This window comes from Lactuca saligna, chromosome 4 (assembly GCF_052625555.1).
Source record: "Lactuca saligna cultivar CGN05327 chromosome 4, ASM5262555v1, whole genome shotgun sequence".
Lineage (NCBI taxonomy): Eukaryota > Viridiplantae > Streptophyta > Magnoliopsida > Asterales > Asteraceae > Lactuca > Lactuca saligna.
Genome location: NC_136420.1, coordinates 153,290,868 through 153,304,888, shown reverse-complemented (window position 1 = coordinate 153,304,888; position 14,021 = coordinate 153,290,868). Strand labels below are relative to the sequence as shown.

At 35.3% G+C, this 14,021-nt stretch overlaps 1 protein-coding gene and 1 non-coding gene across 2 annotated transcripts; one reads left to right on the top strand and one right to left on the bottom strand.

Moving 5' to 3' along the window:
• The first annotated feature begins 8,978 nt into the window (after positions 1–8,978).
• Positions 8,979–9,052, top strand: TRNAR-UCG (transfer RNA arginine (anticodon UCG)). The gene has a single exon. It is a non-coding gene; the product is annotated as a tRNA-Arg (tRNA).
• Positions 9,053–9,736: 684 nt separating this feature from the next.
• Positions 9,737–13,172, bottom strand: MFP1 (MAR binding filament-like protein 1). Its single transcript, XM_078991487.1, has 4 exons — positions 12,784–13,172; positions 12,227–12,267; positions 11,952–12,092; positions 9,737–11,678 (listed from the first exon to the last, which is right to left on the bottom strand). Exons 1-4 carry the CDS (start codon positions 13,067–13,069, stop codon positions 9,939–9,941), a joined length of 2,208 nt encoding a protein of 735 aa, XP_078847613.1. The 5' UTR covers positions 13,070–13,172; the 3' UTR covers positions 9,737–9,938.
• Between the last annotated feature and the right edge of the window lie 849 nt (positions 13,173–14,021).

The following is a 14,021-nucleotide window of genomic DNA, read 5'->3' as shown; positions in this document are numbered from 1 at the left end:
ACTTAAACTTAGAATGCTAAGTAATGATTGTGAGGATTGTGTCTAAAATATGTTAGGTAGTACACCTAAATTGACACAAGCACTAGTTTATTTTAGGAAGGATGCCTAAAAAGTTTTTATGTGCTAAATGTTTTGTGTGATAGCTATATTGATGCTATTATTTGTTCGGATCTATGGTCTGTTGCCGACCGGATCTGGAAACCTTATGTGTTTAGGATTCTAAGCGTATGGCTATGATATTAGAACTAGCATGTAAAGGTTTCGGGGTGATAAGGAGATTTATACATTTATCGTAATTAAAGCTTTCTCATCTTAAAATTCTCGCTTGGTACACCGAATGTCTGCTTGGATGTACAAGGGGTCATGGTGAAGACTCGTAGAGAAATTGAGTACATGGAGGAAATGAAGAAGGCTTATAATAGTGGATGACACCTATCAGAAGATATCGTAAGAGTGGTATCTTGCCTTTAGAGTATATCTTATGAAATAAAAGTACATTTAGAGGAGTACGGTACGTCTAAAGTACACCTTCGATTGGCAGGATGATGGAACATTGGTGAAATTCTTGAAGTGGTATCATCGTCTGATATTTTCATCACTAATCGAGTTGAAGTAGAGTTGATGATTGAAGATTGAGCAATGAAGAAGTCCTAGTAGAGTCTAGGGAAATTGTTTATGATTACTTGGACACATTCGTATGTGTTAAACTATTTTGTGATTTTATTATATGGTGACTTGGTCGACTGCGGGACAATACTTGGGACGAGTATGAGTAGGTGTGAAAGATAGTAGATGCATATACTACCGGAAGCATAGGACTCGCACTTGGATCAGGGAAAGTCACAAGGTTACCAAGAAGCTAGTAATTGATTCCACTTTATTCTGGTATGTCATTACCATTGTTTCGGTAATGACTAGTAATATGGTTCTTTTTCTGACCCTAGTGGTCATGTTTAAATTTGAGTTCGACTACAAGGAGTATGTTACGTGGTCTAGAGGACCAAGTTAGATGTAACATTTGACTTAAGTCAGAAGGTTGAAGTTAATGCGATTGATAGTGTCGCGCTCGTTGTAAAAAGAAGTTTGTAGGTAGAAATGCTACATGCTGTAATGTGATTATATCACATTAGAATATGAAGGAAGGTATATTCCATTTTGGAATTTAACTCTAAGAGACCTAAGTCTAAGCATTGCATCATTCGATGAGAGGTCAGTAGAGCACGACCCATCGGTTTGTTACAATAGATAAATGAAAGTAATTATCCTGAGAAGAAGAAGGAGTCCACAATAAGGACTTATTTGGTAACTTGAAGGTTACGATTGAAAGTACAACATAGTACGATAAGCAGATGCAAGATTGGGCATCTTCTGCGGTCAAGAAAGCCATAGAGTTAAATACTCTTTCGAGGAAACATAGAAGTTACGGTCATTCCCTAGGATGAAGAGATAGCGTACGGAATCATTATACAAGTTATATTTTCGTTGATGATTCTGGGACGTAATCATCCTAAAGGGGAGATACTTGTAACGCCCGTAGATTCGGGCTAGTCAATTAGAGATGTTAAGCGTCAAAAATGACTTTTTGATGGAAGATTATTTTGAAGGAATAATCTTAATTAAGTTATAGTATATGTTACAAGGTTTCCGTGCATATAAAGAACGCCGAAATCCGAGTTATAACGAAGAAGTTATGACCTGTAGAAGTTTCGCGACAGAACCAGCACGACACAGCGCGACGTAAAAAGTGAATTTACGTTAGAGCGATATTTAGCCTTATCAATCTAAATGAAGGTCGTAGAATACGTTAAACCATGAGCGTGCATAAAAAGAACGCCCAAATATGACTTCGTATGAGGAAGTTATGATTTTTCGAAGTTTCGACTTAGCGGTATGCAGCCCGAATGCTCGATTTGAGACCGAGCGGTTTTTATCCAAAACAATCTAAATGAGAATCGAAGGTCTCGTTAATAGGAGTAAAACGATAAAAAGATAGGCGAAAACGGACGTCGGATAAAGAAGTTATGATTTTATAACGGAGTTTTCCTGTCCCGGCCTACTAAAAATAAATAATAAAAATAAAGTCAAAATTAGCCGACAGAGTCTAAATGAAAGTTGTAGATCGTAGTCTCACCTACGCGGGGATATAAATAACGTCGAAAACGGAGTTCGTATGAGGAAGATATGAATTTTTGAAGTTTATTAAATATTTTCAATATTTAATTTAATTATAAATTAACCGGTATTATCCATGGGGGAGTCAGCGATCTGATCCACGTTACGCCCAGCGTAATGTGAAGTTGCGCCCAGAGTAAATGGGCTTCCAGCCCCCTATAAAAGGGTCTCGAGGGTAACCGACTTCTTTGCTCATTTCTTCCCGTTTTCTCCTGTTTTTGCATCGTTTTTCATGCAAGAATTATCCCGAAGCCCCGGTATCATTCCCGAGCCCCAAAGCAAGTCCCGAGGCCCCAAAGATCCCGAGAAGTTCAATTCCCTAGCCGAAGCTCTGTCCGCGAAAATTCCGGTTTTTGTGAAGATCTTCCAGATCTACCGAAGAATACTACTTCTACAAGCCGTAGTGTTGTCCGATCATCTTCTGATCAAGTGAGTGTGTAGTTACTTTCTTCTAACACATAAATATTAAGTATTTGATATAAAATACATGCTATGTGTATAATATAAAGTTGTTTATATGTGTGGGTGTATAGTCCCTTTCATAAACACGGGTATAATACAAGTATTGTTTGAATGTATTAAGTATATGTTTGGGTGAGTGTGTAGTTATTTTCTTCTAACGCATAATTATGAAGTATTTTATACGAAATACGTGTTATGTGTATATATATTGTGGTTTATATGTGTGAGTGTGCGGTTACTCTCTTCTAAACACATAAATATAAAGCATTAGCTATGAAATACGTGTTATGTGTTATATATTAATTGTCTATATGAGATGGGCTTGGAATTGATGTTTTTATATGGGTGTTAAATGATTTAAACTATATATGTAATTTATATCTACAAATATGTTGGGTAGAACATGGGTAGATGAAATAGTTGATGTGTGTTGAACGAATGTGATAAGAGAAAGGGGAGGATATAATGGTGATGATAATTAGGTGATGAGAAACAGGTGATGATGATTAGGTGATGAGAAATAGGTGATGATAGAAAGGTGATGATAATTAGGTAATGATAAATAGGTGATGTGAGATGAGAGGAGATACCATAACCTTGACCGGCGATGTGGAAATTTGGCGATGTAGTCATCTACCAGAGTATAGATGGCGACCACGAACTATTCTAGATGACCCCGTGGAAACACCAGCAGGCTCATAACCTGTAGGTGATGAATTACGAGTCGAGGCGATGTTGTGGCTACATATTCATGCGATGATACTCTAATCCTTACTATGAATTACGAGTCCAGGCGATGTTGTGTCTATGTATTCATGCGATGATAGACTAACCCTTACTATGAATTACGAGTCCAGATGATGTTGTGGCTATGTATTCATGCGATGATAGTCTAACCGTTATTATGACTTACTAGTCCAGGCGATGTTGTGACTACGTATTCATGCGATGATCCTTAGGAAAAAGTCCTTAGGAACAAACATACAAGGAAATGTGATGTAAGGAGATGAGAGGTAAATACGATGTAGGAGATGACCCTTAGGATAATTCCTTAGGGAAGGTACTTAAGAAATAAATGGAGATAACGGAGATGGGTAATTGGGTTGATTGTTTGATGATTTAATATATATATGATATAATATTGTGGGTTGAAAACCCTATATGCTCACCAGGCTCCCAAGCTTGACCCACTCAGTTTAATTGTATCACAGGTATCGATACGAAGCTGCTTTGCACTGAGAGATTAAAGGAGATGTAAATCATTAGTGTAATTGAATGTAAGTTCTGTTTATGCTTATATGTCTGTATCGGAACATGACATCCCGAGGTTTTATTATTAAATGAAAATACATTCTCTTTGAGAAATGTTTTGATAAGCTATTATCATATCTTGTTTTGGGAATAAATTCTGCAACCGTTTTCTTTAAAAGATTACTCTGATTTTATAAAACAAAGCATAAACAAATCGGTCTTTTCTGGCCGTGAAAATGGGGATGTCACATAATCTAACATGCAAACAATTTGATGGTAAGTGAATGACGATTCACTAATTTTCCACCATGAAAACATAACTTTAAGTTCTAAATGTATTGAGAATTCCTAGGTTTGGATGAGATTCATTGAACTTTTCAATGGAATGTTTAAATCTCGATATGCCCCTCTCGTTTGTGACTGGGATACCGAGGATCACAAAGTGGGTGTGAATTACCATGCAAACTCACATGGTGCCTTCATTGTAACAATCACCTATTCGATGTGCCGGTAAACCACACACGCTCCATCGAACTATGATAAACAATGAATCACCCTTTGCCACTTTTGCTTAGAACCAATTAGTGTGCCGGTAAACCAAACACGCTCCACTAACTTCTTAGCAAGGGTGCAAAGTGTAATTTCATGGGATTGCATCAATTCACTTTTCCTAAAGTAACTAGGATTGAGAATTTTTGAAAGACATATAGTTACTTTGTATTTCATATTATACTTTTAATGAGGAGATCAGGTTGCCATATCCTACCCGTTCAACTAACGACCCTCCATTGATCAAGCAAGCGGTGGGTGTGATTGTACACCCATTAAGCGTCATTTTATAGGCAGCAACCTTATACCCATCTTATAGACCGGCTTCGTGAATGAGGCCTACTAACAGTAAGACTAGCTTTTTAATTTTATATATATATATATATATATATATATATATATATATATATATATATCTTGTAATATTATATTAGTATAGAGTTGAATTTTAAACTTGTAAAATTCTAAGGTTTGAAATTTAAATTGTCCAAATTAAACTTTTAATCTTAAAACATAAATTTCAAAACTTGAGGGCAGGTTTTAAACTTTTCAAAACATAGGGGATCAAATAACAAATAATCTAAATTAACATTTAATCACATAATTATCCATATTTGATTTATTTAATTATTTCTTGCAAAACAATTTACCAATTTAATTAAAATAATTAATCAATTATCACATAAGGAAACTAATATTTAATTAATTGATAAATATCTTCAATTAGGTCAAGGATATACTCAAATATATCTTAAAATCGGATTTATATTGACCTAATATGATTAAGGTAAGTATCCAAAGGATAAACAGCAAGAAATCCCGAAATTAGCTCTTTCTGACGCTCGAACTCGCCGAGTACCACAATGGACTCGCCAAGTCCACTATGGAACTCGCCGAGTTCATCAGGCAGGGTGACAAAATTCAAATTTTGCAAGCATCAAACAAGCAACCAATGCACCAATTCAATAGAAACCAATCTAGGCTCTGATACCACTGATGGGTTTTATTCATATGAACATTCCTATGTGCACATACAAAACCCTAATGCTTGGATCTAGGTTTCTCTAATTAAACATGCATGAATCCAAGACTTCTAACGGTTATACTATCATCATAACATTAAGAAATCAGAGTTATAAGTTTACCTTGAATCACTTGCTTGATCTTCTTGTCCTTGGAGCTTTAGAGTCACAATTATCACTCCTCTAATGGTTTACAAACACCAACTAGCAAGAGGATGATTTGAGAGAGTGGGGAGGGAACTAGAAATCGACCAGGGTTCTTCCAGTGTAAGAGTACCGATTTCATCAACCGGTCTATTTATATTTGTAAGGCTCCTAGGGTTTCACCTTTAAACCATAATTGGATAACTTAGGCCCTCTGCAATCCTAATCCCTTCATGATAAGCCTTGGACAAATTCTAGGCCTATCTTAAGTCCTTAAAACCGTCCACCCCTTATCCATAAGGGATTACAGCCTAAAGTACAACTATCATACACTTGACAGTTTATGCCCTTCTATTTAATTAATCTCCTTAAGTCACCAAATTAATTCCTAATTAATTTATGACTTATATTAATCAAATAACAATATTATTATTCCTTATAATATTTCTTCTCTCATTGTAAATCATCCTGACAAGTTGCTATGGTGAAGGCAACCCAAAAGGACCATGCTCAATTGGGTCAAGTACTTTCCAAATATAGTTGCAGCCTTAGACACTATTCCAATAAGTATGTTGTTTTGTGATTATATGTATATTGTTGTATGTATGGGTATTTTGAGGGAACTCACTAAGCTTCGGGCTTACAGTTTTAGTTTTGGTTTCAGGTTCATCGGATGATCGCGGGAAGGCAAAGGCATGATCGTACAGCTCCTCACATTTATGACTTTGTTTCTGGGATACTCTGATATTATACTATTTTGAAAACAAGTTATGTAATATTCGTTGGTTTTAAAATGTTTAAAAGTTTAAATTTGGCACGATTTTTATAGATATTACACAATCTAACCAGGAGGTTGTGGGCCAAGGCAATCCAACCAGGAGGTTGTAAGCGAAGGGTAATCCACCCAAGAGGTTGTAGACCCAATATGTAGTATGTATGGCAATCCAATTGGGAGGTTGTTGGCCAGGGCAATCTAACCGAAAGTTTGTGGGCCAGGGGTAATCCAATCGGGAGGTTGTGGACCCGAGGGTATTCTAATCCGATGACTAATTGGACCCAACATGCATTATTTTATATGTTATATGTTTGTGTGATGGTACTTTGGGGAGACTCACTAAGCTTCGTGTTTACAGTTTGGTTTTTATGTTTTTAGGTACTTCAGATAATCGGGGAAATGCAAAGTTTTGATTGTGCAAATCCTTCAGTTTTTATGAGATTTGATTTTGGAATTCTCTGATTTGTGACTATTGATACTTTGGAAACTATAATTGTAAACATTTATGGTTTTGAGTTGTTTTTGAAAAATGAAAATTTTACCGTGATTTTTGGGATGTTACAAATCTCTTGTCACGTCAGGACCTCTCTATGGTCACGTCGTGACACATGGTTTTACCTAAAAGCAAAGCCTTTGACCCCTTAAAGCCTTAAATAAATCTGTTCTAGAAATTGGTTGTTACATGTCTTCACGCTGCCATATCACAACCAACAACACCACCTGCAATTTATTTCAAGAGGAAATAAGGAAGGGGAGCAAGTCCACAAGGGATTCAAGAGAAGAATGATGTTTAAGGATCCATGAACGACCCAAAAAGAGGGGAGAAGTCCAAATGAGTGTATCTGATAACATTAGCGGGATGTTGTTTCTCTTAGAAAATAGATGACACTATCATATGAGATTGGACTGTTGGGTCTAGATGAGAATAAAATGCTAAGGCATGAGAAGTTGAGAATACAAAGGTAAGTGTAAGAAGAGTACGAGAAGAGCATGTGTAGGGTATGAAAAGAGCATGCGTAATTTATGCGGAGAGAAAAAAGATGAGATGAGATAAGAATAAGGGACAAGAAACGAGATGAAGTGAGAAGAGTATGAGGGAGATAAAGATACAAAAGAATAGAGCATGATAAGGATGCAAGATGAGATGACAAGAGGTGAGGATAGAGTATGAGCAGAATATGATAAGAACATGAGAAGATGCTAAGAAAGTGCATGAGATGAGAAAGAAAGATTAGAATCAAAAGTACGTAAAGAGAAAGAATAGTCAAGCTAAGAGAAAAAAAAAAGATTAGACTTACAGAGTATGAGAATGAAGAGAAAAGAATGTTAGAATGTGTAAAGGAAGAAAGATAAGAAGAAGAAGATGATTTACATGAAAATAAAAAGAATATAACTCACCATACCTATAATCTGATGTATGTAAATATTTTCATGTTTTGTAGGTTCACATAGCAACCGTTGTACGTGAGAAAATAGGAGCACAAGAACTTGGAATAGAAGTAGATTTATTGTATTTTTCCTTGTTGCCTTATATTTTATTTATGTATATTGTAAATCCGAATATTGTCTGGGATGTAATTGTTTTATTTGAGTAATAGAATTCCACATTTGTTAGAAAATTTTGATAATCCCTAGAATATTAGTTGAGAAATTTTTGATCGTTACATGAAGTCTCGTTCAAACATTATCTACTTAGGAATATATTTCATAAATATCATCTTACCCATATTATTTAATATTACTTAGAGTCTTAACATACTTAATACATCATAATACTTTGTTCCAATGTATGCAAGAGTTAGGATACGATAATGTATCTTTACCATTAACACCAATCGAAACATCTTACATTACATATGAGTTACATTACATATGAGGGCAACATACTTTCACAAATAACATATATTATCTTATTATAAGCACACATCGGTTCCATTTTACACTACAAAGTCCTTCACTTAATTATCACTTTCAAGTCCTATAAAACCGTGTTACAATAAGATATTATAATGTATGCTATAAGAGTACAATATCTAATGTAGGCTAAACAAACAAATTTGATTATCATACATGAGACATATTCTACCCTAAATACATAAAAACATATACATTGAGTGAAAAAGCTGTTGATGATCGTGACCTGAGAAATATTTTTAAGATGCAGTTTTTTTTGTAAGAATTTTTATAGTGTTTATTAATGTTATAGTATCTCACAATGATGAAGCATCAAGTGTGTAGTAAATCCAAATTTTGTATTTTTATTGAATTTTTTCTTAATGAAATATACAAAAACTTTCAAAAAGTAATTTTGTTGTTTGAAGGTGTGTTTGAAACTTATATTTAGACTAGTTGTACATGTATAAATTATAGTCATGTAGTTATTATCTTCATCTATGTTTGACTATCACAAAAATTAAGCATGGGTCATGAGTCATGAGTCATGCCTCCTTTTCAAAAGGAAGAGATTTGTATATTGGAGAGGGCTTTCACATGAATCACGTGGATTCGTCATCAGAAAGATGAAGGTGTGGATAAAAAAAAAACATTAAACATGCACCAGAGTGACCATGAAAAGGAATGAAATTTATAGTATAGACACCAAAGACCGCATAGCGCAGTGGATTAGCGCGTTTGACTTCGGATCAAAAGGTCGTGGGTTCGACTCCCACTGTGGTCGAGTAATTCGAGTATGTTTTTTTATACCTCTCCTTTGCTCGTATTACTAATGACCATTGCATCAAAGTTTCCAAATATTTTTGCATAATATAGTCTCCTTAAAAAAGCATATATTTGAAACTATATGAACCACGGTTTTCATTTTGTTTCTTCCCCAAGGGCACACATCGCTTAACATTCTTAAGACTGTTTCTGTTGCTTGTGGTGAGGTTCTATTCCTTATGACATTTACTGTTTGTTTACAGAAATCGAACCCTAATCTCTCTAAAACACTTGTACTCACTACTTCCATGAACATTTCGAGCAGCAAAATTGGGGAGAAGTTTCATAACATGAGATTTGTTAAGAATAGGGCAATAGGTTAATGTAAAATATCTAATTATGTATTATATAGCAAGTTAGGTGTATGTGTATCCATTACAAGTTAGAATATAATTTTGTTCTTTTGAAGCAAACGACCACCATTAACAGGAAATTGGGTTTTCATCACCATTATATGTAGGAACTCGTTAAGGCTATCTAAGATAGTTTTTTTTTTTTTTTACTTGTAGGAACTCCCTTTCTTCTTTTTAGTATGTCCGATGGCAGCCTACAAATGACCAAGGGTTTTCCCATACAGTGATAAGAAACGTGTTTAGGGTTTACGGATAAATTAGAAAGGTTAAGACGGTTTTAATATTAATAATGGTCACAAAATAAATATAATGGTTTATTTAGGCATTGAGGTAAAATACATAGGGTTTTAGAGTGGTTTTCCCTAATTTTTAATGACAATTGTTCTGAAAATTACAAATGCTACCTCTACTATGATTTACCCTCCAAAAATCAAATATTACAGATACCTACCCTCAACTTTTAAGCAAATGCCCAAAACCCCCCTTCAAGAATCAAGATTCTTTCTGTTGTGATACAACCTTCTTCCTCCTCCCACCTTTCTTCACAACTCCTGCACCTTCATCATCACTTCCACTCTTATTCCCCTTTTCTGCATTTCCTTCACTTCTATTCTTATTCCCCTTTTCTCCAGAACTCATTTCGCTTCTCAATCGCAAAATCTCACCCTTAGCAGCCGCCATTTCCTTCTCAAGTTTGCTTCCTTTCTTCTCCAAACTCTCCCGTTCCTTTCCCAATTTCACAATCATTCCATGAGCATCTTCCATGTTTTCTCGAGCTTCTTTAATCGTATGTTTCTGTTCATTAATGGAATTATACAAAACTTCCTTCTCGTCTTCAAGCTCAGAAATCTTACCCTTTGAGATCTCCAATTCCCTCGATAGAATCACCGTGTTCTTATTCAGCTCATCAAGTGCTCTCGTCGCTTCTTCCAAATCCATTTCCACCGACTTTTTCGAATCCCTAATTTTCAAAATCTCAGTTTCTAGAGTGTTGACTTTTTTAGTCAAATCACCGATCGTCTTCCTTTCTTCTTTAACCTCGTTGCTCACAATTTCAAGTTTCTTATACGTTTCCACCAGTTCGTCCCTCAAATCATCGCGTGTTTCAGATGCTTCTAGAAGTTCACCAGACACCCTCTTTAATTCCTCCTTCGTTCTTTCCAAAACGTCTTTACTTCCAGCGAGTTCTTCAGCCAATATTTCGACAGTTTGTTTCAGTTTATCGATGTTATCATGTAATCCTTGTTTAGCTTCAGAATACTCGATTTGAACCCTCGAAATCTCTCCTTCAAGCTCCTTGCATGTATTCTCGGAGATTTCGAGACGTCCCGCCAGCTCAGCAGCCTCGTTTCTTGTGTCGCCTAACGTTCTCTGAACTACACGAAGCTCCTCTTCAAGATTTTCGACTTTACCCTCTTCCAGATTCAATCTTTTTTTCAAATCATCCCTTTCATTCGTCAAAACGCTGATTAATTCTTCGTTTTTTTCTACATTGGTCAAAGAAGACTCGAGCTGTTCTTTAAGCTCTTCGAGTTCCTTTTCCCTTTCTTTCAAAAGCTTAGCATCAGAGGCCGATTTCTGTTCTGAAGAGAGCTTCAAATCACTGTACTCCTTCCTAACAGACTCCAGTTCTTCACTAATAACGTTTTTTGCATCACATAAAGATCGAATTTCTGCATTCAGATCATCAAGATTCAAACTCTTCGATTCTAATTCTTTCTCAAGTTTAAAGATTTCTTGTTTTAGCCTTTGGATTTCCGAATTTGAACCACCCAATTCAGCACATGTTTCTTCATACACAGAATTCAGTTTCTTGAACTCAGATTCTTTGGCTTCAAGGGTTGAGCTTAAATTTGCAAGATTGTCTTCTTTATCTTTGATTTCAGATGTAAGCAAATTTATCCGTTCTTGAAGCACTTGAATGGAGAAAAGCTTATCTTTCACCTGCATTTTGAGGTCTTCTTTATCATCAAAAACTTTTTTGAGGTCAGCATTAAGACCTTCGATCTGGTTATTGAAATCTTGGATGACCTTCTTCTCTTTTTGAAGCTCTTGTCCTAAACCCTTTATCGTGCTATTTGCTGAACTTAATTGGCTCATTAATGATTGCTTCTCTTGATTCGATTTTCTAATTTGTTCGTTTTTTTCTTCCTTTTCATTCTGCAGTTTTGACTCGAAGTTTTTCTTCATTGAAACAAGTGCAGCTTCCTTTTCCACCAGTTTAGCTGTCATCTGTGTGATTATAATTTATACGGCTTTGTTAGATATATAATAAATGGGTTTAATTTTGTTGCATGAAGATGAAGTCTTACACAAAACCCTAATGAAATGATAATTTTCTCATGGGTATTTCTCATAACATATAAGAAAGCGTTCTCATTCACGTTAAATACATTACAAGTTTATTTTAAAGCATTAACACCCATAAAATCTTCTTTTTGGAAGTCTCATTGCGTAAAAGTGTTCAAGATCATAAATAGCGTAACATGAGAATTTAAGGCTTACAGATTCTATAGTCAACATGTCGGCTGACTTTTCCTTCTGAGCCAATGCATAAAAGGCACCAAGAACACCTGAAGCAATTATTCCAAGTCCACTCGAAAGAGTAATAAAAGGATTTGGTGATGAATCTCCATTAGTTGGTGCCTAAGGGGCAAGAAAGGAAATCATTTAAAAGTGCTTCAAACATTATAACTTATAAGAAGTAAGAACATAATTTTAACAAGATGATGTATGTATGTTTGTTTAAAATTCAACATTAAACTAGCATAGTATTGGACCTCGGCTATTTGATTTCGTTCTTGCGCCCTTGCAGAATCTTCTGAAATATCATAATCAAGAAAAGAATTAGTCGATTGCAATTTAATTTTTCATTAACCAAACCATTTAGCTTTTGTTTCATTTATTTCTCTCTTATTCTTTATCTTTGAGGGAAAGCCATCAAATTCTTGACTTACCCTTAATCCCTTATGGCTTATGTTAACTTTCATTACACTTCATGATTCAACAAATAAGCTACAATGCCAGTTTTCAAGATACACCCATGTATAACCCCAACAAAGATACAAACGTAATAGCCGAAGTTGGAATTTCGGGATTTTTTTTTAGGGTAAATAAGAACAATTACTTCATTATTCTCAAAGGAAATCACAACGCTACTATTATTCCTTTCACGTACCACTACAGGGTCAAGATTCAAGTCCCCGATTTTACCAAATCACCAAATTATCCCAAATCAAGCTAATAAATGTAAAACCCTAGATACATTTCGCAAGTAGATTAGAGGAGAATAACAAATGTGTTCAATTTTGAAAAGGGGCCTGGAAATCAAGCATACCCGACTCATCCGGAGCGGAATTTTCAACAGCTCTTGCTTTTAAATTCAAGAGCGGAAGAACAGAAACACCCATGAAAAGAATCGCTCTTCTCTGGCAGAAATCGTCTTTGTTGGGGTCATGGTGTTGCATACAAGCATGGATTTTTCTTCTCTTACTGAAATCATGTGGTTTTCTTTGGCAAGAGTAGAGGAAAAGAGGCTGTGAAGAAGATGAAAAAGAAGGGAAAAGAGAGTGATAAGTTGAGGAGTGTAAAGGAAAAGAACATCCCATTGCAAACCCCATCATTTGAGATTATGGTAGATTTGATTGTGTTCCTTTCTTTTCGAGTTTTGGATGACTGAATCTCAGACGATTTCAATGCCAGTCTTGCTATTTCTCCCATCATTGTATGGGATTTGCCCTTCACGGACCAAAATGCCCTTCGATAATTTTATCTCCTAACAAATGGAAACTCAAAACTTTCTTTATGTTTTTTTTTTAAAAAAAAAAACCTAGCATTAGCATTTTTTTTCTTTTAACTCACGTTCATGTTTGTTTTTTTAAAACTAAAATATCTGCAGTCTGCAGGTCATATCTGTAAATCTCTGCAATAGAAAAGATTAATAAAATGTTTGCAGTCTGCAATAAGAAGTCTGTTTGTTTTTTAATGTTTGCAGATACTTAAATAAACTGTTTTTTCCAAGGTTCTAAAAAGCTCGTCATGGCTCTGCCATGGCGCGCCACGACTCCAAGGCTTGCACCTGCCGCCAAGTTTTGCCAAAACGCCGTCTTAACTCATATATGTGTATAAAAATGAATAATAGTTGAAAATACATATAAAAATATTAATTATATAGAAAATTGCCGCCTTAAGTCACACCTTACAAACGTTATGACTCGTCAAGGCTCAGAAAAGCTTGAAGCTTGACATTGCCGCCAAGTCACGCTTACGTTATTTAGAACATTGGTTTTTTCAAACTTAATTTCATGTCATAAACAAACATTCTATGAGGGCATATGTCCGTGCGACGCAGATAAAAATGGTTGTGCAGATCTGCACACAAAAATAATAATAATAATAAAATAAACAAACAAACAAACAAACAGCTGCTATATCTTTGGTCTTGACATATTTTTTTTTTCTTTTATTTAACTTGATGACTAACCACGAGTCATTACTGGGAGACAAATAGTTCCCATGGTCATTTTTGTTTGTATTAAGTCAATTTCTATATGAACAACATTCTAAGATAAACTT